This window comes from Haliotis cracherodii, unplaced genomic scaffold (assembly GCF_022045235.1).
Source record: "Haliotis cracherodii isolate W230 unplaced genomic scaffold, xgHalCrac1.p SCAF_5, whole genome shotgun sequence".
Taxonomy (NCBI): Eukaryota; Metazoa; Mollusca; class Gastropoda; order Lepetellida; family Haliotidae; genus Haliotis; species Haliotis cracherodii.
This window is the reverse complement of record NW_027266308.1, coordinates 18,505,755-18,533,737: the sequence shown is the minus strand read 5'-3', so window position 1 is coordinate 18,533,737 and position 27,983 is coordinate 18,505,755. Positions and strand designations below refer to the sequence as shown.

Below are 27,983 nucleotides of genomic sequence, written 5' to 3'. Positions count from 1 at the left end.
CTACAGTTGCTTCAGAGCACTGTGGTGACTTCTACAGTTAATTCAGAGCACTGAATTAACTTCTACAGTTGCTTCAGAGCACTGTGGTGACTTCTACAGCTGCTTCAGAGCACTGTGGTGACTTCTACAGTTGCTTCAGAGCGCCTACTACAGTTACTTCAGAGCACTGCGGCATCTTCTACAGTTACTTCAGAGCTTTGTGGTGCCTTCTAAGTTGCATCAGAGTACTGCAGTGTCTTCTACAGTTGCTTTAAAGTGTCGTCTACAGTTGCTCCAGTACACTGCGGTGGCTTCTACAGTTGCTTCAGAGAACTGCAGCACCTACAATTGCTTCAGAGCGCTGCGGTGCCTTCTATAGTTGCTTCAGAACACTGCGGCACCTTCTACAGTTGCTTCAGAGCGCTGCGGTGCCTTCTACTGTTGCTTCAGAGCACTGCAGTGCCTTTTAAAGTTGCTTAAGAGCACTGCGGTGCCTTCTACAGTTGCTTCAGAGCACTGTGGCACCTTCTACAGTTGCTTCAGAGCACTGCGGCACCATCTACTGTTGCTTTAGAGCACTGCAGCTCCTTCTACAGTTACTTCAGAGCACTGCAGCACCTTCTACTGTTGCTTCAGAGCACTGCAGCACCTTCTACTGTTGCTTCAGAGCACTGCAGTGCCTTTTAAAGTTGCTTCAGAGCACTGCGGTGCCTTCTACAGTTGCTTCAGAGCACTGCAGCACCTTCTTCAGTTGCTTCAGAGCACTGCGACACCTTCTACTGTTGCTTCAGAGCACTGTGGCACCTTCTACAGTTGCTTCAGAGCACTGCAGCACCTTCTACTGTTGCTTTAGAGCACTGCAGCACCTTCTACAGTTGCTTCAGAGCACTGCAGCACCTTCTACAGTTGCTTCAGAGCACTGCGGCACCTTCTACTGTTGCTTTAGAGCACTGCAGCACCTTCTACAGTTGCTTCAGAGCACTGCGGCACCTTCTACTGTTGCTTCAGAGCACTGCGGCACCTTCTACTGTTGCTTTAGAGCACTGCAGCACTTTCTACAGTTGCTTCAGAGCACTGCAGCACCTTCTACAGTTGCTTTAGGGCACTGCAGTGCCTTCTACAGTTGCTTCAGAGCACTGCAGCGCCTTCTACAGTTGCTTCAGAGCACTGCAGCGCCTTCTACAGTTGTTTTAGAGCACTGCCGCACCTTCTACAGTTACTTCAGAGCACTGCGGCACCTTCTACTGTTGCTTCAGAGCACTGCGGCACCTTCTACAGTTGCTTCAGAGCACTGCGGCACCTTCTACAGTTGCTTCAGAGCACTGCAGCACCTTCTACAGTTGTTTTAGAGCACTGCAGCACCTTCTACAGTTGCTTTAGAGCACTGCAGCGCCTTCTACAGTTGCTTCAGAGCACTGCAGCGCCTTCTACAGCTGCTTCAGAGCACTGCAGCGCCTTCTACAGTTGTTTTAGAGCGTTGTCTACAGTTGCCCCCGAACATTGCAGCACCTTCTGCAGTTGCTTCAGAGCACGGTGGTGTCTTCTACGGTTACTTCAGAGTGCCTTCTACAGCTGCTTCAGAGTACTGCAGTGTCTTCTACAGTTGCTTTAGAGCACATTGCGGCACCTACAGTTGCTTCAGAGTGCTGTGGTGCCTTCTGTAGTTGCTTCAGAGCACTGCGGCACTTCTACTGTTGCTTCATAGCGCTGTGGTGCCTTCTACAGCTGCTTCAGAGCGCTATGATGCCTTCTACAGTTGCTTCAGAGCACTGCAGCACCTTCTACAGTTGCTTCAGAGCACTGCAGCGACTTCTACAGTTGCTTCAGAGCACTGCAGCGCCTTCTACAGTTGTTTTAGAGCGTTGTCTACAGTTGCCCCAGAACATTGCAGCACCTTCTGCAGTTGCTTCAGAGCACGGTGGTGTCTTCTACAGTTGCTTTAGAGCACATTGCGGCACCTACAGTTGCTTCAGAGTGCTGTGGTGCCTTCTGTAGTTGCTTCAGAGCACTGCGGCACCTTCTACTGTTGCTTCATAGCGCTGTGGTGCCTTCTACAGCTGCTTCAGAGCGCTATGATGCCTTCTACTGTTGCTTCAGAGCACTGCGTCATCTTTTACAGTTGCTTCAGAGCGCTGTGGTGCCTTCTCCAGTTGCTTCACCGCACTGCACTGCTTTCTACAGTTGCTTTAGAGCGCTGAGGTGCCTTCTACAGTTGCTTCAGAGTGCTGCAGTGCCTTCTACAGTTTCTTCAGAAAGCTGCGGTGCCTTCTACAGTTGCTTCAGAGCACTGCAGCACTTACAATTGCTTCAGAGCTTTATGGTGCTTCAGAGCCTTCTACAGATGCTTTAGAGTACTGCAGTGTCTTCTACAGTTGCTTTAAAGCGTCGTCTACAGTTGCTCCAGTACACTGCGGTGGCTTCTACAGTTGCTTCAGAGAACTGCAGCACCTTCTAATGTGGCTTCAGAGCACTGCGGCACCTTCTACTGTTGCTTCATAGCGCTGTGGTGCCTTCTACAGCTGCTTCAGAGCGCTATGATGCCTTCTACTGTTGCTTCAGAGCACTGCGTCATCTTTTACAGTTGCTTCAGAGCGCTGTGGTGCCTTCTCCAGTTGCTTCACCACACTGCACTGCTTTCTACAGTTGCTTCAGAGCGCTGCGGTGCCTTCTATAGTTGCTTCAGAACACTGCAGCACCTTCTACAGTTGCTTCAGAGTGCTGCGGTGCCTTCTACTGTTGCTTCAGAGCACTGCAGTGCCTTTTAAAGTTGCTTAAGAGCACTGCGGTGCCTTCTACAGTTGCTTCAGAGCACTCAGCACCTTCTACTGTTCCTACAGAGCACTGCGGCACCTTCTACTGTTGCTTTAGAGCACTGCAACACCTTCTACAGTTGCTTCAGAGCACTGCGGCACCTTCTACTGTTGCTTTAGAGCACTGCAGCACCTTCTACAGTTACTTCAGAGCACTGCGGCACTTTCTACTGTTGCTTCAGAGCACTGTGGCACCTTCTACTGTTGCTTCAGAGCACTCAGCACCTTCTACTGTTGCTTTAGAGCACTACGGCACCTTCTACTGTTGCTTTAGAGCACTGCGGCACCTTCTACTGTTGCTTCAGAGCACTGTGGCACCTTCTACAGTTGCTTCAGAGCACTGCAGCACCTTCTACAGCTGCTTCAGAGCACTGCAGCGCCTTCTACAGTTGTTTTAGAGCGTTGTCTACAGTTGCCCCAGAACATTGCAGCACCTTCTGCAGTTGCTTCAGAGCACGGTGGTGTCTTCTACAGTTACTTCAGAGCGCCTTCTACAGCTGCTTCAGAGTACTGCAGTGTCTTCTACAGTTGCTTTAGAGCACATTGCGGCACCTACAGTTGCTTCAGAGTGCTGTGGTGCCTTCTGTAGTTGCTTCAGAGCACTGCGGCACCTTCTACTGTTGCTTCATAGCGCTGTGGTGCCTTCTACAGCTGCTTCAGAGCGCTATGATGCCTTCTACTGTTGCTTCAGAGCACTGCGTCATCTTTTACAGTTGCTTCAGAGCGCTGTGGTGCCTTCTCCAGTTGCTTCACCGCACTGCACTGCATTCTACAGTTGCTTCAGAGCGCTGCAGTGCCTTCTACAGTTTCTTCAGAAAGCTGCGGTGCCTTCTACAGTTTCTTCAGAGCACTGCAGCACTTACAATTGCTTCAGAGCTTTATGGTGCTTCAGAGCCTTCTACAGATGCTTTAGAGCGCTGCAGTGCCTTCTACAGTTGCTTCAGAGCGCTGCGGTGCCTTCTGCAGTTTCTTCAGAGCAATGCATCACCTTCTTCAGTTGCTTCAGAGCACTGCAGTGCCTTCTACAGTTTCTTCAGAGCACTGCGGTGCTGTCTACAGTTACTTCGGAGCGCTGCGGCATTTTTCACAGTTGCTTCAGAGCGCTGTAGTGCCTTCTCCAGTTGCTTCAGAGCACTGCGGTGCTGTCTACAGTTACTTCGGAGCACTGCGGCACCTTTCACAGTTGCTACAGAGCGCTGCAGTGCCTTTTACAGTTGCTTCAGAGCACTGCGGCACTTACAATTGCTTCAGAGCTTTGTGGTGCTTCAGAGCCTTCTATATTTGCTTCAGATCACCTTCTACTGTTGCTTCGATGCACTGCGGTGCCTTCTACAGCTGCTTCAGAGCGCTATGATGCCTTCTACTGTTGCTTCAGAGCAATGCGTCATCTTTTACAGTTGCTTCAGAGCGCTGTGGTGCCTTCTCCAGTTGCTTCACCACACTGCACTGCTTTCTACAGTTGCTTTGGAGCGCTGAGGTGCCTTCTACAGTTGCTTCAGAGCACTGCAGTGCCTTCTACAGTTTCTTCAGAAAGCTGCTGTGCCTTCTACAGTTGCTTCAGAGAACTGCGGCACTTACAATTGCTTCAGAGCTTTGTGGTGCTTCAGAGCCTTCTATATTTGCTTCAGATCACCTTCTACTGTTGCTTCGATGCGCTGCGGTGCCTTCTACAGCTGCTTCAGAGCACTATGATGCCTTCTACTGTTGCTTCAGAACACTGCGGAGCTTTGTGGTGCTTTAGAGCCTTCTATATTTGCTTCAGATCACCTTCTACTGTTGCTTCGATGCGCTGCCTTCTACAGTTGCTTCAGAGCATTGCAGTGCCTTCTCCAGTTGCTTCAGTGTATGGCGCTGCTTTCTATAGTTGCTTTATAGTACTGCAGTGTCTTCTCCAGTTGCTTCAGAGAACTGCGGCGCCTTCTACAGTTGCGTCAGAGCATTGCAGTGCCATCTCCAGTTGCTTCAGTGCGTGGCGCTGCCTTTTACAGTTGCTTCAGAGCACTGCGGCGCCTTCTACAGTTGCTTCAGAGAACTGCGGCACTTACAATTGCTTCAGAGCTTTGTGGTGCTTCAGAGCCTTCTATATTTGCTTCAGATCACCTTCTACTGTTGCTTCGATGCGCTGCGGTGCCTTCTACAGCTGCTTCAGAGCACTATGATGCCTTCTACTGTTGCTTCAGAACACTGCGGAGCTTTGTGGTGCTTTAGAGCCTTCTATATTTGCTTCAGATCACCTTCTACTGTTGCTTCGATGCGCTGCCTTCTACAGTTGCTTCAGAGCATTGCAGTGCCTTCTCCAGTTGCTTCAGTGTATGGCGCTGCTTTCTATAGTTGCTTTATAGTACTGCAGTGTCTTCTCCAGTTGCTTCAGAGAACTGCGGCGCCTTCTACAGTTGCGTCAGAGCATTGCAGTGCCATCTCCAGTTGCTTCAGTGCGTGGCGCTGCCTTTTACAGTTGCTTCAGAGCACTGCGGCGCCTTCTACAGTTGCTTCAGAGCACTGCAGCACCTTCTACAGTTGCTTCAGAGAACTGCGGCGCCTTCTATAGATGCTTCAGAGCATTGCAGTGCCTTTTACAGATGCTTTAGAGCGTTGTCTTCAGTTGCTCCAGAACACTGCGGTGCCTTCTACAGCTGCTTCCGAGTGCTGCCATGCCTTCTACAGTTGCTTCAGAGCACTGCCATGCCTTCTACTGTTGCATCATAGCGCTACGGTGCCTTCTACAGTTGCTTCAGAGCAATGCATCACCTTCTACGGTTGCTTCAGAGCACTGCAGTGCCTTCTCCAGTTGCTTCAGTGCACTGCGCTACTTTCTACAGTTGCTTTAGAGAGCTGCAGTGCCTTCTACAGTTGCTTCAGAGCGCTGCGGTGCATTCTGCAGTGTCTTCAGAGCGCTGCGGTGCCTTCTGCAGTTTCTTCAGAGCACTGCGGTACCTTCTGCAGTTTCTTCAGAGCACTGCGGTGCTGTCTACAGTTACTTCGGTCCACTGCGGCATTTTTCACAGTTGCTTCAGAGCGCTGTAGTGCCTTCTCCAGTTGCTTCAGAGCACTGCGGTGCCGTCTACAGTTACTTCGGAGCACTGCGGCACCTTTCACAGTTGCTACAGAGCACTGTAGTGCCTTCTTCAGTTGCTTCAGAGCACTGCAGTGCCTTCTACAGTTACTTCAGAGCACTGCGGCACCTTTCATAGTTTCTACAGTTGCTTGAGATTCAAAAGTTGACATTTATGGCTTCCAGACAAGGTTAAATTGTACTGCTGTTAAGAGGCATTTTCTCACACTGTTTTGAATATTGTCATGTGTAAGTTTCTTGAATAAGAACCTGGAAATTGCAAGCAGTTATGAAGGCTGTCACTTTTGACTTTGAATATGTTCTTAAAATAAATCAGTAATATACTGAATCGCAAAAGAAACATCACCCCAAGTAACATTGCATGAAAAGTTGTCATTTAAATATCTGGGTAAGTTTTGTCAAAGTTTCTAAAATTTAACTATACCTTGTCTGGAAAAATGAAATTTGATGATAAAAAACAAAGCAGATGACAATAAAACCGATCGCCCAAACGCATCACGGCAACGGCCATGGTAACCCGATGCATGCAAATTGAAATGCACATGCGTTCCTTATTTCTTGCCCTATAAAAATCCACCCAGATCGGATAACATTCATTTGTTATTGAATTACTACCAAATGCCAAGATTGACAAGAAATCAGCGACACCAAGCCCTTGGACAATTGCAAGCTGGACAAACCGCCCAGCAAGTATAGCCAAAGCATTTCAAGACCACATAAGGACCATATACAGGCTTCAGCAACGGTACCAGACCACCAACACTACAGATGACCAACCATGTAGTGGAAGACCAAGGATCGTCAGAATGTGCGACAGCATCTTCAAGATTGCTTTGTTACTGCTGAGGAAACTGCTCGACAGACCATGGGGACACACCAGCGACACATTAGTGCGGACATTGTGCATCGACGATTGACGATCAGACACCTCCACTGTCACAGGACACACTGAGGACCCATTCTGACACCACGTCATTGCCAGGACCGTCTTCAGTGGGCATCACGGCACCAGCATTGGCGCCACCAGCAGTGGAGGAGTCCTCTTCTCAGACAAGAGCCGTTACTGTATCTCAACAGCAGATGGCAGAAAGAGAGAGAGAGTCTGGTAACGCCATGGAGAACATTAGTCGGATCCTTGGTTGTTGAGAGAGACTCGTTGGGTGGTCCGAGCATCATGGTGTGGGGTGGAATTGGTCTTGCACAGAGGTTCAGCCCAATGGTCTTCCAGAACATCGGTCCAGGGAGAGGCAATGGTGTCACAGCAGCTCAGTACATTGATCAAGTCTTGAGCACGTTGACACAACCACGAGTTTCAGCACAGCGACAGCAACTAGAGACTTCCTCCAGCAGAATGGCATCAGAAAACATGTACTGGTCTGCCCTCGGTCCCGATTTAATTCCCATTGAGCACCTGTGGGACGAAATTCAAAGACGGCTGAAAAACGTCCGAGCAAGGCCAACAACTACAGCTGAACTACGTCAGGCGTTCCTATCTCCTACATCAACCGCCTCATCCATTCCATGTATCAATGTTGCATGGCAGTCATTAATGCACATGGCGGACACACGAGATACTGACTCATGATGCCATTCTCTCAGAGACTAGTGAACATTTGACACTTTAATTTCAACCTTGATGATCAGTTTTGCCAAGTTTCATCTTTTTCATATGTCTCAAAGTATGTTTAAAGTGTTTGGACAAATAAGGTTTCTCATATATCTATCCATGGTGATGTTTCTTTCGTGGTTCTGTATACACTATACAAGTATTTTGTTCAACAAAGGACTGATATATGTCAATACAGGGATTTATCTAGACCTGCTCAGAGCCAATATTTGAACCCATATCTGCAGGAAATCTTTAAAAGAAAATGCCAGTAAGGCACCAAATATCTCCCAATCCATGTTACAATGTATGAATAGATATCACTTATAACTAATTTTATGGCTTTGAAGAAGTAACCTGTATTCACTTATAACAAGACCAGTAAATAGGAACCGGTTTTAATTCATTGTATTATATCATTGAATCAAATGCATTCTCAAAATATGAACTCTTAAAAAATGTCTATTTTGAACAAACTAATGATTTTTCCTAATTTGCCTCCCAGGGGCAAAAAGTTAACAATCCAAGATAGATCCCTGCAATATAAATGTCAATAACTGTAAGTAACATATCTTTTTTCAGAAATTCAACCTTGAGTGTGGCATTTGCTACTCCTACAGACTTGGTGAAGAGATTCCTGACAAAGTGTGTGATGATCGGTGTTGTGAGCAGACCTTCCATCATCAGTGTCTGTGTGAGGTACTCAAATTGTCTCATTGCTTTGAACACATTCTGACTCTTTTATTCAAATGATATTGGGCATCTACCTTGCTCATTTAGACAATCAATTAAAAAACAGTATAACAGTTCTTCATACAAATACAAAACCTCCATTACATCATTGCCAGGAATCCTGTATTTCAGCTGATGTCACACTATTAACATCATAAGATTTATGACAGAAGTCCTCTTCACTATCAACTATCCATATTTCTGTGTGAAATTAATTGCATCTTGCTTCCCAAGCCTAAGGTACCTGCATGAGGTGGGAGAACTGAACTTCCTTCCTCTTTGTGCTTCTGTCAACATCTAAAAAGATAGTCAAAGCCCATTATTTGGTAGTTGTCACACACTGTATTTAATTGTTTCTTCTGTGAACATATTACAGTAAACTAGATAGTTCTTGTCCTCCAATACAGCTCAAGAGGTTTTATTATTAGTTTACCTTTGACACATAGTTGCTAGGTGGTTGCATGTTTTGGTCAAGATGGCGTCTGCTTCATCTGCTTGGAAGAGGGTGGAGGTGCTGATCTGAGAAGTGCATGGCTGATGCCAGTTGCTCCCTGGTTCAGTGCGCATCACTTTCACAAGAGGGAACCTGGTTGATGACATGTAACCTGTAACTCAGCCATGGTAGAGTGATGTGCTGAGTGTACATGTACTATTATCATTCTGCATTATGCCATTAGTGGCTGTAATGGCATATTATGTATTAGAGGAACCTTTTCTTGGCACTCAAACTGTAATGATGGCAATAGATACAAGATGAAACACCGAATGTGGTTCTCAGGTGTTGATTTGTCAAAGCCTGCAAACAGTCTAGGGCTAAGTTCAAGTGCTACAATCATTCTTAGTGTGTAAGAATATTACACTTATTGTTTCAATATCATGTGTCATCCAAACACTAAATACAGCAGCAAGACACATGGACAGAAGGACTGTGCGCGAACAGCACCAGTAAAAACAGTGGGCCAAAACGCACCCAAACAAACATTCAATGGACATGAAAATGTTGTGTTTCACGTGCAAGAAGCACTTAACATGTTATGAGACTGTGGTCTTGTGTTCAGTTTGTGCAAAAGTTGTCAGGTGGCAACATGTGCTTATAGTTTAGTCCCAAGACGGGAATTTAGAAAAGAAACGTTGTTATAAAACAACATAGTAACTGAGTTCACACATAAAAAGTGAACTTATCCACAATTAGTAGAGAAACATTGTTCATATTAGAAAATAGTGTAATTGATTATATACATTAAAAGTATGAACTTGTTTCAATAGTTTATTGTTTTGAATTTAGGGGTTATCTTCACTCCAACGCATATTTAGACTTCTAGTTTACTTTCATTTTACAGCCCGGATGTACAGGGATCAGTCATTGTACTTGACAGTAAGGATGATAGGAACCAGTTGTTACTGGATATTGCAACATCTCTTCTTTTTTAAGAGTCCATGAGTACATAGGAACTTTGGCACACACTCAAAGATAATATCACAATTATACTGGCATCGAAGTCAGTTGACATTAAATTGAAGTAATGTTTAGGGTAGCATTCATAATAAAGCTACTAAATTATGAGGCTTTTTAACTGTAAGTGAATCAGATTAGTGTCCATGACCTTACTCGTCTGTAAACATTCACTCACATTAACAGAATAGAATGACTGTTAAATGAGGTTTCAACATATAATTGTTGAACTTGAGCACCAACTATACTCTACACAGTAAAGTCTCTGAGATGTTTGGGCAACTTCACTGAACAGCCACTTCTGGTGGGAGTCGGTGGTGTAGTCTGTGCTTGCTTCATGGTGGTCAGCGGTCTGTCGGTCTAACTGGTAGGACTGTTAGATGGTACATTGCCTTTTACTGCAATCATCCTTAATGGCATTATATAAGTTAAATATAAGTATATGTTCTGACCAAAATATTGTTATTTCACACATGCCTCATCCTTAATGGCATGTGTGAAATAACAATATTTTGGTCAGAACATATACTTATATTTAACTTATATAATGGTAGTTTTTACAAGCATCATCATATGTTTTTACAAACTCTCTCAATTTGAGTTGATATAATTAACGTAATATTTTTCATATCAAAGGTAAAACTATTTGTGCTGCAATTGCATTAGTTTTACCTTTTGAAAATAATATACCATCAAAATGTTTGTAGAAATAAGAGAAAACATAACTAGTTGTCACAAAGCCTTTGCTTATGCTTCTGGGATGATCAAAGGGAAACAGTGCATTTAGATCAAAACACCTCTCAAAGATGGAGAAACTAATTGTAAACAAATGTAATAGAATGAACTCCTTTTAAAAGGATAACTTGTTTCATTCATTCAGGTAAATTGATATCAAAACAATATACTGTATGTCAATTATACATAACCCAACACATGCTTGTGAGCTGGAAATACAATTTTGTGAGTAGATATAGTTCAGCCAAGATCATCGTTTAGTAATTAAAAAAAAAAAAAAAAATAGTTTATCACATTGATTTGGTGCGCATTAGAGTCTACATTTGGTCTGACGCATTATTTTCAAGGCATATTTTATTCGTGTTACAGTAGTTAAGGAACCATATGAATAGTAATTTCTGATTTAATGTTGATTCATCTGTGTGTGAAAACAATTCAGTGAACAAATCTTTGTAAAATAACTCCGTGAATAGATCCTTATAAAATACCTTTGTCCTTTTTACTTCTGTGAATAAGATTTTAAAAGGCATACACGACACTGGCCATTGCATGCATTGGGCAAACAGCCTGCCCAGTGCATACAACGGGCAGTTGCACAGATTGTGTGTAACAACACAACAGCATGGAAGACACAGAAAGTATCTTATTTGAGACAGCCTCTTGACATTACAAAGGCAACAGGTACTTGGATGGCTTTAAACAACTGTCTCAGATGGTTATCATAATACCACTCATTAGATCAGAGCCCAGTCTACCAGCCTTGCATGCTGAAATTCAGTATCAGGGGAACAGGTGATCTGCAGGTTCCAATAGAGGTCCCAGAAAATGATTACCAGCTTATATTTACGAAATATGCAACCAGATTTAGAAGGGCATTTCATCCTTGGGACAGTGGTGACAGAGCAGTCTATTGTAACACAGTAGCTTCCGCCACCTTGTTAGGGGAAAAGGGAGGTGGGGACAAGTACTTCCTGCTGCAACAGCCTTGGAAGGTAAGTTAACCTTCTGAACCACATTGTCTACATGGTGTAGGACCTAGTATCACGCTCAGAAGTCATGGTGTAAAGGCAACTGGAAGTGACATCGTAACCAGAAGTGGTGGCATAACTGGAAGTGACATCATCAGAACCGGAAGTGATGTCATGAACTTCTATGATCAAACTGATAAGGTTCATTTGATGACATGAAGGTCACCAAAGTATGTTTGCTTATGTCCTTGACAATATTCTGACAGTTATGCCAAAAATTTGATCAAAATAACGGTATGAGGGCTGGTCAAAAAATTCTAAGCCTAATAAACAAAACCAACAATTGTGAAAGTTTTCATTATATTTTTCAACATAATTTCCCTGCTTTTCAATAGACTTCACATATCAATAGTGAAGCTTTTAGATTCTGAAAGAAGTTTTCTGAAGAAACCTTGAAAAACCCATTCACGGCAGCTTTGATGTCATCGTTGTCATCAAAGTACTTTCCATGAAGGTGTTCTTTCAGTTCAGGAAACAGGTGGAAATCACTTGGTGCCAGGGCTGGTGAGTATGAAGGATGAACAAGCTCTTCAAACCCACACTGTCGCACAGCTGCCTTGGCAACCTGAGAGGCGTGAGAAGAGGCATTGCCATGAAGTAATAGAACTCAAGCAGTCAGCATTATTCGCTGCTTTTCTTTGATCAAGTCTCTCAGGGGATGAATTTGAATATTTTTGGTCCCAGGGGAAGTGGAATGGTGCCATTCCATGGATTGATATTTCGACTCGGGATCATAGTGGTAGACTCATGTTTCATCACCCGTAACTAATCTCTATTTGAATTTGACGAAATCCTCCTTAATTAACACTAAATTTTCTCTAGCAGTGGCAGTTCATTTTTCCTCAAGATCAGAATTTAGAAACTTTGGCACCCAATGAGCAGATATCTTATTCATCTGTAAATGTTCATGTATAATAGTTTTAATTGATCCATAGCTTAGACCTGTTTCTTTCTTAAGTTCAGCAATGGTAATACAGTAAACTACGTTTATATCCAACACACTTATGACAAACTGACAGACATAAACTGTCTTTTGGTCCCATCCATTTGCTGTATCTATTTTGTTAGTATGCTTTTCATGAACTACAGTTATAATGAACTAAACTTAGTGGTCCCTTTGAGTTTGTTATGACCCTAGTTTACTGTACATCTATCTGAAAGTATAATCTCCTTAATTGAATCGTCATTGATTTGGAAGTTGAGGGACATCCAGACCAAGGGTCATCATGAAGGCTTGTTCTCCCAGCCTTAAATGTAGCTGTCCAACGTTTAATGGTGGAATAGCTGGGGCTCTCATCTCCATACACTTGTGACGAGCAGTCATTAATTTTTTGGGGAGTTTCTTTAAAGTAAAAAACATGATTGGTACTCCTTCTTTTCCATTTCTGTGTCCATTTGGACCCCTATCACGTTCAACTGGCTGTCACTAATATACAAACGGCTTCAACAGACCAAATTCACTTGCAGTAAACTACTCAAACAATGTACTACATTGACTAGTTCACTTTGTTATGGCGCATTGTTGAAAGTTAGTTAGACTTAGAACTTTTTGACAAACCCTAGTAATAGAGTTGGTTTTGGAAACATAAGGTACCCAAAAATGAATTTAGAAAGGAAGATCCAAAATGAAGTAAGCACAAAGTTTGGGTTAAAGTTTCTTCTTTAGTTCTGTAGATCTGTTGATTGTTACTGTATATGAGCATAGGTAGGCCGAATTCTCAGCACCAGAAAAAAAATTCTGTAGAAAGGATTTGGCTTTTGTATGGTTTACACTTTCATGTATTGTCTTGTAAACTAAGCCGGAAATAGCAATCAGTACACACGTTTTCTCTCAATCTACCAGTGATTATGTTAAAATATACCTATTAATATAATGGAGAAGAATTTTTATGCAATGATAGAAAAAAATAGTATCTTAAATTTCTATTTTCTAGAAATAATATATTCCGATATTTTATTTTAATTGCAGGGTTTACTTTTTATCTTCAAAATAATGATAACCGTAACCAGGGGCATGCGGTAGCTCTTTTGTGTATTGTCAGGTACAATTTGACAAATCATTGCTTTCCATTGCAAAAATAATATGTAGACATACATATATTACAACAAATATTACTTTTAATGAGTCAAAGTATGGCAGTTATGATCCATTCTCTGTCAACTAAGGTAAAGCGGGCCTTATGAAACGGAAACAGAAGTTGTGAGTATCAGAGGGAAATTAAGGTTAATATTATTGATTGAAATTGTGATTAAAATTAATAAAATAGAATAGGTAAATTACAAACATAAGTCAAGATATACCATGAACACTTTTTATTACTGATGGTGTAACGACAGGATTAACTTGCGTAATTCAATACAGATTTGTTGATATTCTATTTCCGATGACGGGTCATGATAAGACATAGTTTTAGGTAGGGGTCAGGCCTGTGTACCACACGTAACATTTTGATACAGATTTCAAGGACCAAGTTAAGTTCATCAATGAGATTGGCTTATCTACGGTCATATACAGTAACTATCTATCTGCGGTCATATTCAGTAACTCTCCAGATGTCAGAACCCGCCAGGCCCCCTGGTGTTGTCATGCAATGATGTAATAGAGGTAGGGTATTTGAAGGAAATATCAAACAATAGCTATCATTGTTAATATTTCAAAGAATACTACCTCTATTACATCAGGAGTAATCCCACCCACCTCCCAATATCTGCATTTAGATGGCGGAGGTTGGGGAAAAAATGTGGTTTTACATCTCACGGATGTGCAAAAGGCTTTGGAAGCAAGATGCTATCACTTGCACAACTTATTATGGATAGTTGATAGTGAAGAAGACGTCTGTTGAAAACGGAAAGATTTCTGGAAAAGATTTAATGGAGATAGTATTCATGGAATTATTAGAAATAATACTAATGTTTGATGCTTGTTTGTTGTTTTGCGCTGCAATCACCGTTATCGCATATTCTAGGGACCAAGAATGGTACTTCAGTCATTGTGAGTGATTTCGTTCCTGTATGTTGTTCATAATATCTTATGTTTTCGCATCAAAATTTACCAAGTCAAGGGACAGTTGAAATGGTGGTTAAACAGTGTAATTTATATTTTGTATTGAAAGCATTTTTCTGGTATTGTTATGTATAAGTAATTTTAGTACAATAGAAACTGTTGTAGCAATTGTCAGTTGAACTACTTGTTCAAAAATATGGCTTGTTACTTACTGCTGCTGCCAGTTATTTGTCATGGTGACTGATTTACGACACCCATTGTCTGAAGAACATTTGATTGCAAAGGCTCATGACCCTGGAGCCATGCCATCTATATGCCTTGAAACATTTAATTGCTGTTATTTATAAGATGCTAATCCTATTTGTTAATCCCCATTTTTGTGTGCATCGACCGTCTGCCATCCTGAACAGGATGTGCAAGTATGTCACTGATGATTTACTGTTTACATGTTTATTTATTACTTACTAAATGTCAGGTGACCTTGGCTATATAAGCCTTGGTCCAGAGAGATTGAAAAGGAGAAAAAAAGGTCTTACCCTTAGCCTAGCTAGGGTTAGGCTGGGTGCTCCGGGGCACCTAGACAACAACCACTACCACTATGTGCTGACCAGGCACATAGTGTCTTTTGTATGTATATATCAACATGTATAAAGTAGAACTGTATATACCGCAAGCCATCGTCTCCAAGTTGTCACTTCCTACAGAGAACCATATGTCGGCCTCTTGCATATACGAGTATGCAAATTGTTCATTAATCAACGTCGGACAGACACGCGTTGATATATTTGTCACATTGTATTACCTGATTCAAATTACAACCTGATTCATTCCTCATGACTTAAATAACATTCATTCATATATATTTTGTTCTTGATAACATAATCCTTGGGAATTCTTCTGAGGCTATGTCATTGCACACATCACTGTTATGTTACACTTTCACAGGTCTAGCAACAAGATAATCTTTAGAACAAGCCTTTCAATTACATTATGTTTTGACTTATGTGTGACTTCTATGCAAATATATTATCTTTGTATTTGTGTGTGCATTGGAATAGAAAATGCCCCATCAAGTTTGATCCTGCTCTGCTTTCAGATTATATGTTTGTGAAATGTTAATGACTTTCTGTTACTAGTGGCTACGGGTTTTGCCATCCAGCCGACAGAGCTTCAACAGGATCTATGGAGAGTGCCCTTTCTGTAGCAAAGTAAGGAATGTTTATTTTAAGTAAATCTTTGTTGAACTAAGCTGGAGGACGATATGAGCTTAATATTGACTTTAAGTTGCTTGCAGAAAGTACCTATAAACTTTCTTGTTGGTATCCCTACAACTGTGCATAAATATGGAGCAATGAATTTCTAATCGTATTATTATAGTCCTACCCTGACAATGAATAGCCCACAAGGTGGCAGTGTTTCAGTTTCCAACAGTGACTGGCAACGTAAACACAACAGAGTGTCTAGAGAAGCTTTTTCAAAACCAAAGACTGTTAACTTTGTATGAACTTGAATGACTTGTGTACATGTGACACATTTGATGCATTTGTGGTCAAATTGTGGTATATATATTTTCAGCAAAAGAGCAGCACAACAACTGTTATAGCTGGGAGGCTTATATGTTTAGTTTTGGTCACTTGCATTCAACAGTCAGATTATAGTTTTAAAACTTAAGTTATTACACAGATTTTTTAATAGTGTTTAGGAAGAAGCCTAAATTGAAACACCAGAAGTTGAACAATATTTCTTAGCTTGACTACAATATATGAATATGTCACATGTATCAACATAATGACGCATATAACCAACTGATAAATATCCTAAGTAACGAAACAAAACTAGGTGTTTTGACCTACAATAGGCCTATCTCGATAAAATTTTACTGATGATGAAGGAAAAATCCGATACACATATACACATATTCCAAGACAATTTCAATTATGTATTTCTTTTTCTTTCACATAATTTTCACTCACAAAATCAGTTTGATCATTAGATCCACATGTGTCCATTGTATTTTTTGTTCCATGGATTTGGATAGGCTACACTTCGCAAACAAGTTTTGATACATAGCCTGGCATCACTTCCTGTTTGGTTCACACCAATCCTTCATCGGCTGCTACGTTTGGTAACTGTTTCTTCAAGTCCAAACATATAGGATCTCTCCAAACACTTGGTCTATACAGCTCAGTCCAGAAGTATTTGTAGCGCTGTCTTCGAAAAGACGAAGCCTGTGCTCTGTCACGCATGGTTGACAAAAGAAATGTGAACTGACATAATTACCTTCATCTGGTTCCGCAATGAAATCTCACTGTGACACTGATCCACTAATCCCAAGAATCGGCACTGAATTTGTGACAGTTTCTGATGCATTTGTAAGGGTGGGAAGAGAGGCGCCTTCATGTTGATTCGAGTTGACAGCCGGAATGATGTCATCTTGAATTAGAACTTTGTCCACAACAAAGTCATCAATGTCATAATTGAAATGACCATTGGCTCCCTTGATCATCTCAAACAATGAAAATGTTTCGTTGCTCATATGAAGACAAGCGAACTTGCAAAGTACTTGACAGTTGTCGTTAGCAGTAATCCAATCCGGATGTACTCGGGGCATGGTTGCTTAGAGATTTCGTGGTCGGAAAGGGGTAAAACAAAAGGTTTTAGAAAGTAATTAGAAGAAATCCGCAGTGCAATCCAAAAATACCATGCACAACTATGTCTTTAGAATATTATTCACGAAAACAGTTCTTTCCTAAATATGCAAATAAATTAATCACTATTCAACCTGAAGTCATAACCCTGATAACATGGGTGTGTGTCGAAGGAATCTTGTGATGAAGTTTGTCGAGGCATTGACATTATGACAGATGCTCGTCGTGGATGAGGAAAGAAATCACAAAAGTGTAAATTGGCATTGTGTGTTCATAGCTTTCGGCCATGGGAGCAAGTGCCAATTTACACTTGTCAGAGGGGTACACAAAGTATGTGATCTAGACTACCAGTTGTCAGACTTTCATTTTTGTGGAATCCTCGGTGGCTGAGTGGGTTAGATCATTGACTTTGTTTGATGGAAAATAGGTGCCTCACTTTGTCCCTTTTCTGAAGTGCCTTTTTCGGCACATATAAGGCCTCATGCATGTAGTGGTTTGAGTACTTCTGTATGATAAATGACAACAAACTGATGATGACAGTAGTGGGTCATGATGACCATTTTCCAATGAGAAGCATTCATTTCGTTGAATTACACCAAGGGGCGTTGTGTGTGGTGTTTGTGCCTGAACATTATGAAAGCATCCAGATTCAATAACCAAATGAATTGATTATTTTTGTTATACATGCTAAAACATATCTGCAGGTCGCATGGTATAATGAAAGGATTCAAAAGGCTATGCAGCATCTGAGGCATTTAGAGAAACAAATGTGCAGAACAAAAGTCACTGTTAATCATCATATGCACAATGCCCAAAGAAATGAACTGAACATATTGGTTGAAAAGGCAAAGATTCATCATTTCAATGCATCAATCCAAAAAGCATCAATTTAAAGGAATTGTTAGGTGTTGCAAACACCCTACTTTTCAAGAAGAAACAATCAATTCTTCCTGAAACTATATCACGTGACCAGGAGCAAATGAGTTTCCCAAGTTTTGGACTGATAAACCAGAGACACGCTTTTGCAGTCACCAACAGTGGTCACTTTAGGTGCGTGCAGTCCAAAGTTTTTCCAATCTCTTGTGGACTGTCGTGCTATTAAACAGCTAGTACTCTGGATATACAGAAGATATTTAAGAGCAGTTCAACTAAATCATGCAATCTCAATCCAATTCCGACATAGCTGCTCAAAGAGTGTCAGAAGACATTAGTAGCAACAGTCACAAATATTGTAAACTTGTCCATTTCAAACTCCAACGTTCCACAACAACTTTAGGAAGTGCGCATCTTATAAGAAGCCAAATGTGGACCCTAATGTACTGAAATCTACAGACCAGTGTTGAATCTACCGCTCCTTTCTAATGTCATCGAGAAAGTCCAGCCAAAAGATCCTATGCTTAACTACAAACAGAATGATATCATGCAATCTGCTTATAAAACAGGCCACATCACCAAAACTGCCTTGAGTCCAGAACAATCTGCTCCATGCAGATGGCTGCAGCATTTCTGATTCTCCTCAACCTGTCAGCAGTTTTTGACACTATAGATGATGACATCATCCCCAACATGCTGCAATATTACCTTGGAACAACACCAGATGCTCTGGAATGGTTCAGGTCCTATCTCAACTTTAATGGAAATATGTCAGAAAAACAGAAGCTGAAGTTAGGAGTACAGCAAGTTTCGTTGTTAGGACACTTATCCCAGTATATATCCTGTCAGTCGGAGACATGGCACTGAGTCACAGCCTTCAGTATCATCTGTATGCAGATCTTTGTTGATTAGGTGGCCATGTTGTCACAGTAGAATTGGATGCATAGTCCTGACCATGTGTATCCCCAGAGAACTGCTGCTGCGACAATGGGGTACAGTTCCAACAAAGCAATTGATAATTTTTCCCCTGGCTCATGGAAAACTTCTGGGGGCAAGACAGACGAGAACCAGTGTCCCTGGAAACATCACCAAAACCATGAGCTCCTGAGGCTTCAGTAAACGATGTGATATCCAGTGCCTTGACAGTTTCTGTAATAAACATAGAGATTCCGTTCCAGTTGTGTAGAAACTTCCTCCACATGAGAAAGTCAAGTCTGCTGTCTGAGTTGGTCCCGTAAGTGTGGTACAGAATGGGCCAGATATCCGATGAAAGTTCTACCGGCTCTGAAAACTGCATGACGAAGTTCATGTGCCCGAGAACAACTAACAGCAGACGTTTAGGGGATAGTAACTCGTTTATTATTTGTTGAATTCGGGTGATTTTTGCTTGTGGTTGCCTTGCTTCCATCTTGATGGCGTCCAGAATAATACCTAAATACTCCAGGCATGTAGTTGGCCTTTCCGTCTTGTGGGCTGCTAGGGGAATGCCAAGGTCGTGAAACATCCGCAGAAGTGATGACATTGTTTGCTTGCCTGCAAGTGTTGTGTTTGCAAAACATATGAAATCATGTAAAAGGTGGAGTATATGTTTGATGTCTATCCAACAGATGGCTTGTGAAAATGTATCAAAGATCTTTGCGCTGGATCTACAGCCAAAAACCAACCTGGTGAAGTAATAGTATTGACCTTGCCATTGAGTCCATGTAAGTGGCACAGTGATGCATGTATTGGAATCAATTTGAAAGCATCTGTGATATCTGTTTTGCACATGAGGGTACCTCGTCCTAGCTTCGTTTTGATTGTTATGGCATCATCTGTCCTAACATAGGTGAGCGAGTATCTGTCTTTGGTGATGAGGGAGTTTAAACTGGGGTGTTTCTCATTTTTTTTTTTTCAGCCTACAAAATTGCAATGGGACTCAGTTGCGGAGAAGTCTTGTCAAAAACATGATGCACGTGCATACCGTGGATGGTATGGGTATAAAAGACACCCAAAACTGTTAAGCTGGCTTTCGTTATTTCGATTCATGAGCCTTTTGATAAAAGGATATGTGTTATTGACTATCAGCTAATTCAAACATTTTCAACAATGTCAAAGCTTGCAGGCCAGTTTCTGGGTGATAGCGTTTATCTAGGTTTGTCAGTGTATTATGTAATGTGAGCGTTGAATGAATTCTCCATCTAGGCAACTGGTACGAGTGGCCAAACATCTCGTACAACTTTGCCTTCATTGTGAGGTTGCAGTTTTACCTCTTTATGATCCCATTTTATGAATCCATTTGACATTTAATTTTGTTTTTTTACAGCCAATCACAGTCAAGATAGATGTGTCTGTTTGATGAGTGATGTATTCAGAACCTCAACCTTTTTTGTGAAGCAACTACAGACGATCCATGAGATTGATACTACTTTGAAGCTTGAAGTTGTTGCTGGAAGTCAAGATTCCGAATAATAAGGTCATTTATTACAGGGTTGGTGGGACATTTGTTTTTTATATATATTTTTTCTACTACACAAAGATACTGTATCCACATCAAGCCTAATCAGGATTGAAAAACGAATAAAAATGAATTCACCAAATAATTGTTGTTAAGCGTCTGGTGTGAAGCAAAGTAATTTATATGCAATGTTTATAAACATTGGTTTGAAACCCAAACGTCTGATCGGTCTGACTGGCATGGCTTTCAAAATGAGACAGGCACATGCAAAACATGCTTTTATGGGTTGGTCTTTTACTCAATGTTAATTGATTTGCCATGCCATATACCAATATTATAAACTTCACCTTTAGTGTCAGGTCTTTTCAGTCTTTGCAGTTTTCCATGATGCTATTATTGCATTGGTAACTATGTTTGTATAATTGTATGAAATTACAGAATGCACTCAAACAGTGCTCCAGCATGTGTTTTAGTTAATAACATCATTACCGACTGTTGCTAAATATTCTAAAAACTCTAAAGTTCCAAGTTTCTCTGCTCTGTTTTTCAGAGTAGTTCAAATGCACACATGTACAGTAATAATATTTAAACATATATTTAAAATCATATTCCATTTTTGTGGGTTTTGGTTTGATAATACATGTAATTGAATAAAATTCATATCAAATTATAAACTCAAAAGAAACGCTGGTCGAGTATGCAGTATACATGTTATTTAGTTTTAACAGTAAAGACAAGAAAAACTAACAGGGCAAGATTGACAAAAATTTGACTGAAGACAGTTTAATGGATTAAAAGGCAGATGACACAAAAAAAAATTCAAATGTTAAGGGCTGACACAGTTTCGGGTCAATAACCAAAATGTCAGTCGATACCTGGTGTGACCACCATTAGCATTGATCAATACCACACATCTCCTGTACATTGAGTGGATCAGACGATTTGTGAAGGCCCTAGGGATCCTCCTGCACACATCCAGAGCAGCTGTGAGTAGTTCATCGGCAGTTGTAGGGACTGGGCGCACATTGTGCAGACTCCTTTGAACCTCATCCCACAAGTGTTCGATGGGGTTCAGATCAGGGCTGAGGGCTAGCCACGGTAGAACACGGATGTTGTATTGTTGCAGAAAGGCCATGGTAGCTCTGGCAACAAGGGGACAAGTGTTGTCCTGCTGGAAAATGTGTTGTTGATGTTGTGCAAAGAATGGAACTCTGAATTTGAGTTGGGCGTGACATTGTTGACCAAGGAGTGGTAGGTCCAAGAATCAGCCACAGTTTTATACCCACTACAGTTCGTGACAGTTCATGTATTTTCAATTTCGCGAGAAATGGGTGCATGATACCCACATATTTATTGAAATGGTGCGATTTGGTGATATGTTTTTTTTGTTGCATTTTAACTCGGGGCTTCCAAAATGCAACCAAAAATATTGATAACACCGTCAGGCTTCACTACATGCTAAGACTCGTATCAATTTATGGTTCCGTGTTTGTTACCTATTTGCTTAAAAACCACTTGCGTTTCTTTTGCGTGTTATTAAAATAGAGTTGTGTCAATGTTTTAAGTTATCCTGCATTACTCATCAATGCCCCCCTACCAATAGCAGCTAATGAGCCAGAACATCAGGGCGCTGCTAGACAAGAGAGCCATAGAAGTTGTACACGCCCCAGCCATAACACTGGGCTTCTACTCACCTGTCTTCCTGGTGCCCAAGAAGGACTCGGACAAACACAGGATGATCCACAACCTCGCCGCTTTCAACAAACGCTACCTGGCGCGCCCACCTTATTTCAGGATGACCACGCTCAGGCTACTGCGATCCCGGATCCAGGCACAGGAGGCGCTCATCAGCCTGGATATCGAGGACGCCTACCTACATGTCCCTAAACATCCTGACAGTCAGAAATTCCTCCGCTTCATCTTCATGGGAGTCCATTATCAATGAGCGTCCTCCCATTTTGAATTTCTTCGGCCCCATGGCTATTCACACGGCTTATCAAGCCTCGTACCTCCATCGCCAGGACATCCAGTTCGAGGTGTACATAGACAACTGCCTACTGGACCATCGGGACCCTGTCAATCTACTCCGCCACAGGGTAGCTGCTCCTACACCAGCTACGTAGGAAGATCAACCTCAGGAAGTCCTCCAAGCGCCTTCAGTTCATCGGGGGGCCTCTTCCAAAAGGACCTCGTTCTCATCCCTGTACCCAGAAACCGGAGGGCATGCAGGTGCACCTGACTCCAGCTCTCCACCTACCACGCACTCTGCGTCAATGGCAAGTCCTCCTGGGCCTCCTAACCTCAGCGCAGGACTTCACCTACAGAGGAAGGCTCCAACTGCGCCAAGTTCAGATGTTCATGGCGCCCTACATCAGGCCTCAGGACCCCTCCGTAACCATCATCCTCCCGGATCATCTCAAGCAGCATCTCCGGTGGTGGACGGTGGAATCGAATGTCTTAGGCGGCGTCTCCTTGACAGGGCTTACAACCTCTCTGCCCCTATTCGTAGACACGTCCGTACAGGGATGGGGCGCACACGTGGAGGGACAGGTCGTCTCGGGGCTGTGGTCAGCCGATCAGCGCCTATGGCACATCAACAACCTCGAACTGGAAGCGCTTATCTTGGCCAGTGCTCACTGGAAGCAGGCCCTCAGACACACCCGGCTCTCCATCTCGACAGACAACATCGCTGTTGTACGGTGCCTTTGGAACCAAGGAACGACTCATTCAACTTCGCTCTTTCAACAGACGTTCCAATTGTTTCACCAGGTGGATCATCTTGGGATTCAGTTCCAGGTCTACCACATCCCAGGCAGCCGAAACATCCTAGCGGATGCCCTATCTTGACCAGGTAAAGTGGCTCCCACAGAGTGGAAAGACGCCTCCGCTCTTGTTTGTCCAGCCCATGGTCTCCCCAACATAGACCTACCAGCCAGAACTACCAGATCCCGACCTACATATCTCCGGTGATGGATCCACTTGCTTGTCCAGTCAACGCTTTCAGTGTACCCTGGGGAGGACTAAAAGCGTACGCTTTCCGCCACCTGTACTCCTTCCCAAAGTCGTCCAGAAGATCAGATCGACACGGAACCTTGATCTGACTTTGGTTTCACCCTGGTGGCCAGCGAGGGCTTGGTTTGTCGACCTCAGAGAGCTGTCCGACGTCAACCCACTGCCACTCCCAGATTGGCCAAATCTGCTGATCCAACCTCACAGCAGACAGCCACACCCAGGACCAGACAGGTTATGTCTTCACGTCTACTCGGCCAGAGTGGCTAGGGCCATCACGATGGCACATCGCCCAACCACCCAACCGCCTCTATGATGACAAGTGGCAATTCTTTGAGAGCTTTTGCAGGCGCAAGCACAAGACCCCACATCTGCATCACCTCAATTCCTGGCTGAGTTCATACTATATCTGCGTCACAAGCTTAAGCTCATGGGCAGTACCATCATGACCTACCTTGTGGTGCTCAACTCCATCCTGGCAGTTCCGAAAGATCGACACATGAAAAAAATCCCAGAACTCCAGGCACTGCTCCGCTCATTCAGACTGGAAGACCAAAAGGCGAAGTTCCGTCCTCCAGCTTGGGAACACTTGAGCCACTCGAAACGTCGTCATTCTACAATCTGACGAAAAAGACAGTCTTCCTACTGGCGCTCGCCACAGCAGCCTGTGTCAGTGAGCTACACACCCTAGACGTCACACGGGTCAGCTTTGAGCAGGGAGCTCACTGAGCCATGCATCTGGGCCTGTGCTGGGACTTCAGCTCTCAGGCCAGCCCGATAGATTGTTCCTCATCCCCACTCTTTAATCGATTGTGGACGCGGAAGATGAACTAGAGCTCCGTCTATGTCCGGTTAGAGCACTTCGTTGCTACATCCGACGATCCAAGGAATCAAGGAGTAGGTCAAGGGAGAGTAATGTCCGCCTGGCTTTTCACGCTATTTATTAATGACCTTCTATATGAACTTGAAAACTCAGATTTTGGCTTAATTCTGCCATGGGGTAAATGCCCTGGGATCCTTCTTGCTGACGACACTACTTTATTGAGTATCTCAAATAAAGGGCCGGCAAAATCTTCTTGATGTCGTTCAAAACTATGCTCATATGTGGCAGCTAAAATATAATGTAAGCAAGAGTGCAGTTCTATACTTTGGATGCCCAAACAATAAGGTTCAAACCACTAATGTATCAAATGGCAATATGCATGTTCCACAAACGAAATCTATTAAATATGCAGGTGTATATCTTAGTACAGATAAATTATCACTTGAACATACAAAATCTGCATGTGAAAAGTTACGTGTACTCATCAACACTAACCATAATAATGGGTTGTACTTTGGTGGCCTGAATCCTTTATCTGCAGCACGTATCTGGCAGAGGGTAATCTTATCGTATACCCTCTATTTATGCAGCGTATGGGGTAAACTTCCTCTTAAAGAGTATGAAATGCTTGAAGTTGTACAACGTCAATTTTGTAAAAATGTTCAGGGACTACACAGGCGCACTCCCAGTATTGTTGTATTGGATGCCATCAGCATCATGACACTACAGTATTACATAGATAAAAGAGCACTCTACTTCTTAGGAAAGCTATGCAATGCAAATTATAACTGTGTTTTTAAAGTTATGTTTCTAGTTCACCTGGGTCAATTTTTGTGTACAGATAGTTTTACATGCAATGGATTGAGTAGAAAATCTCTGATATATAATATGCTACAACTTGTACAGAAGTATAACCTAAAGCCTCCTTTACACAGGGCTGTGACCTTTGTGCCACCTTTGACCGATCAAAAACTGGCCAGGACGCTCAATGGTCGCCATAACCCAGAAAATCATGTTTCTATGTAACTGCTCCAGCAGTTGTTCAGCGGTAACTGCTCGAGTTGTTCAGCGTCTGCAACCACAATGAAACACTGCAGGTACAAGGCCTCAATTTAAAGCCAGGCTGGGGAGGCACTACAGGTAGCTCAAAGGAGCACAAAAGAGGCAGAAGCATCGCCATGGTGTCTCAAGGGTCGCCGCGGTCGCAGAATGGAGTCACGGCGGTCGCTTCAGTCATCATTCAATGCACGCTGTTGGTCGCCCAAAGGAGGCACAAGGGAGGCATAAGCATCGCCCAGATTAAAGGAATACATTTGCACCAGAACGCATCTTCTACCTGGCGACCATTGGGCGACCACTGTGCCTTCATTCTGCAACAACGGCAATGCTTGTGCCTCCCTTCTGCCTCCTTTGAGCAACCAACCTCCTCGGCGACCTTTGTGCGACTGTTTTGAACATGTTCAAAATTTCACGGCGACCATGGCGTCCATCGCGATGTCTGAACCTCCCGTGTACCACCTTGGAACGACCTAGGCAACCATTCTGCCTACGTTGAGCCTCCAACGACCTGGCAAATTTCATGGTCGCACACGGGAGACGCAAAGGTCGCCATCCTGTGTAAAAGCCCCATAAGTGATACACTTGTTAACTATGTCAATAATTGTCAATTTATTAAAAAGAAATGCTGGTCCAAGGCCGTGAATGATGCTATTAAATCTCATCGAGATGATGTATTATATGTCCATCTTAATTCAAGACTCAGTCTGTCAAGACATGTTAGAATAAGATCAAGTAATGAACACTATCTCTGGAAACTAGCCTTGGAGAAGTATGACCATTTAACTAATATTGCAAGGCTTGTATTCTATGGATCAGCTGAAATTGTCTCTAGAGAATGCTATTGTAAAACTGTTGCCAGTGATATTGTAAAGCACGAGTTTATGTCCTGCATGATCAATATGAATGACCGAAATTTACTTTTTAACACCATATGTGATATCCTGGATGTAAATGTTTTTGTTAAGATTTGGGAGAAAGATGATGATGTTATTCTTGCGTTCTTACTTGGTGGATGTCCAATAGAATGTATTATGGAACTAGAAAGAGACGTGTGGGCAGAAGTAATAATCAATGTAAGCCGCTTTATAAGGAAATGGCGATACCTGCTAAAAAACTTTTATGTTTATGCACATGTGTAAATATACCCCAAATTCATGTTAAACATGTAACATAATCATATCTGCATATTGTAATCTTCATTCAATTGGAAGAAATAAAGAATATCTATCTATCTCTATCTACCTGTACATCACTGTAAGATTGACTGTACACCCCTGTAAGACTGACTGTACACCACTGTAAGATTGAGTGTACACCCCTGTAAGACTGACTGTACACCACTGTAAGACTGACTGTACACCACTGTAAGACTGACTGTACACCCCTGTAAGACTGACTGTACACCACTGTAAGATTGAGTGTACACCCCTGTAAGACTAAGTGTACACCACTGTAAGATTGACTGTAGACCCCTTAAGAGTGACTGTACAACTCTGTAAGAGTGAATGTACATCCATGTAAGACTGAGTGTACAACCCTGTAAGACTACCTGTACATCACTGTAAGACTGACTGTACACTCCTGTAAAATTGAGTGTACACCGCTGTAAGACCGAGTGTACACCCCTGTAAGGCTGAGTGTTCAACCCCGTAATACTGACTGTACACCCTTGTAAGACAGACTGATTGTACATCCATCACAAGGGTCTGTCCGCGGTTTGGAGAAAAAAACGAAAAACCTGTACACCCTCTGTAAGACTGAATGTACACCCATATAAGACTGACTGTACATCCCTGTAAGACTGACTGCACCCATCACAAGGGTCGGTCCGGTTTGAAAACCGAGGCTGAGACCAGGCGACGGAACGGACCAATCAGCACACTGCGTTTTCGACCAATCAGGAAGCAGGGTGTCAGTGCCTCTCCTATAAAAAAGAGCGAAGCCACGCACACTGCATGTACTTGCAGTCGGAAAGCGCATGTTAAATCTCCAATATTAGTAAGTAAGTAAGCACACTGCATTCTATGAAATCAACCTTGTCGTCTCGATACAGCTGTATGAAGTGTCAGACCAACAGTCAATGTCGGTGGATGAGTAAAGTCTATTCGTGGACAATAGTGGCCTACCCATGGGATGAATCTGAGATGATCCTATTGCAGAGCCCACGCTGGTTTAAGAACAAGTCTGAGGCTATGGCAGCATAACAACAAGCTATACAACGCGGAGTTGACGTCCCCGACTGTTGGGGTGGTCCGTATTATCATCTTGTATCGAGATCAAGGAAAAGTAATGTAAAACAGAGACGAGCCTTGTCCAGTTTGTTTCCAGTTTGTTTCCAGCGGCACTTTTCAGGGCCATCCATCTCTCCCAAAAGAATGCTTTCATCATTGCTTTACCTACCCACCACCACCACAACAATATATCCTCCTCCCTCCACCACCACCACCTGGAAGGATACCGTCAAGAATGAGGCCATGGTATTAGAATGGTTTCATACCAAATTGTCTACCTCTGTTCCTGTGGATGAGATGCCTACCTTTCGACTGAGACGCGTACCCTACATCAAAAGAACCAACCTTTCTGCTCTTATTGAACTGACACTTGTTCACTGCGTTTTATGAATGTACATACGTTCACACCCTAGTTGCAAAAGTTCCTGTTCACTGCGTTTTATGAGTGCACATACCTTCACACCCGAGTTGCAAAAGTTCCTG

The 27,983-nt window shown here is 42.7% G+C and overlaps 1 protein-coding gene across 1 annotated transcript in view; it reads left to right on the top strand.

The window, feature by feature from the left end:
* LOC139442848 (E3 ubiquitin-protein ligase FANCL-like) overlaps positions 1-20,540 on the top strand; it is a 148,645-nt gene extending 128,105 nt beyond the window's left edge. Inside the window, exons 11-13 of the mRNA XM_071223748.1 lie at positions 8,051-8,167; positions 15,557-15,628; positions 20,247-20,540. Of these exons, the coding sequence (XP_071079849.1) occupies positions 8,051-8,167; positions 15,557-15,628; positions 20,247-20,279 (222 nt within the window). The 3' untranslated portion in view covers positions 20,280-20,540. The remainder of the gene's footprint in view (positions 1-8,050; positions 8,168-15,556; positions 15,629-20,246) is intronic.
* The last annotated feature ends 7,443 nt before the right edge of the window (positions 20,541-27,983 follow it).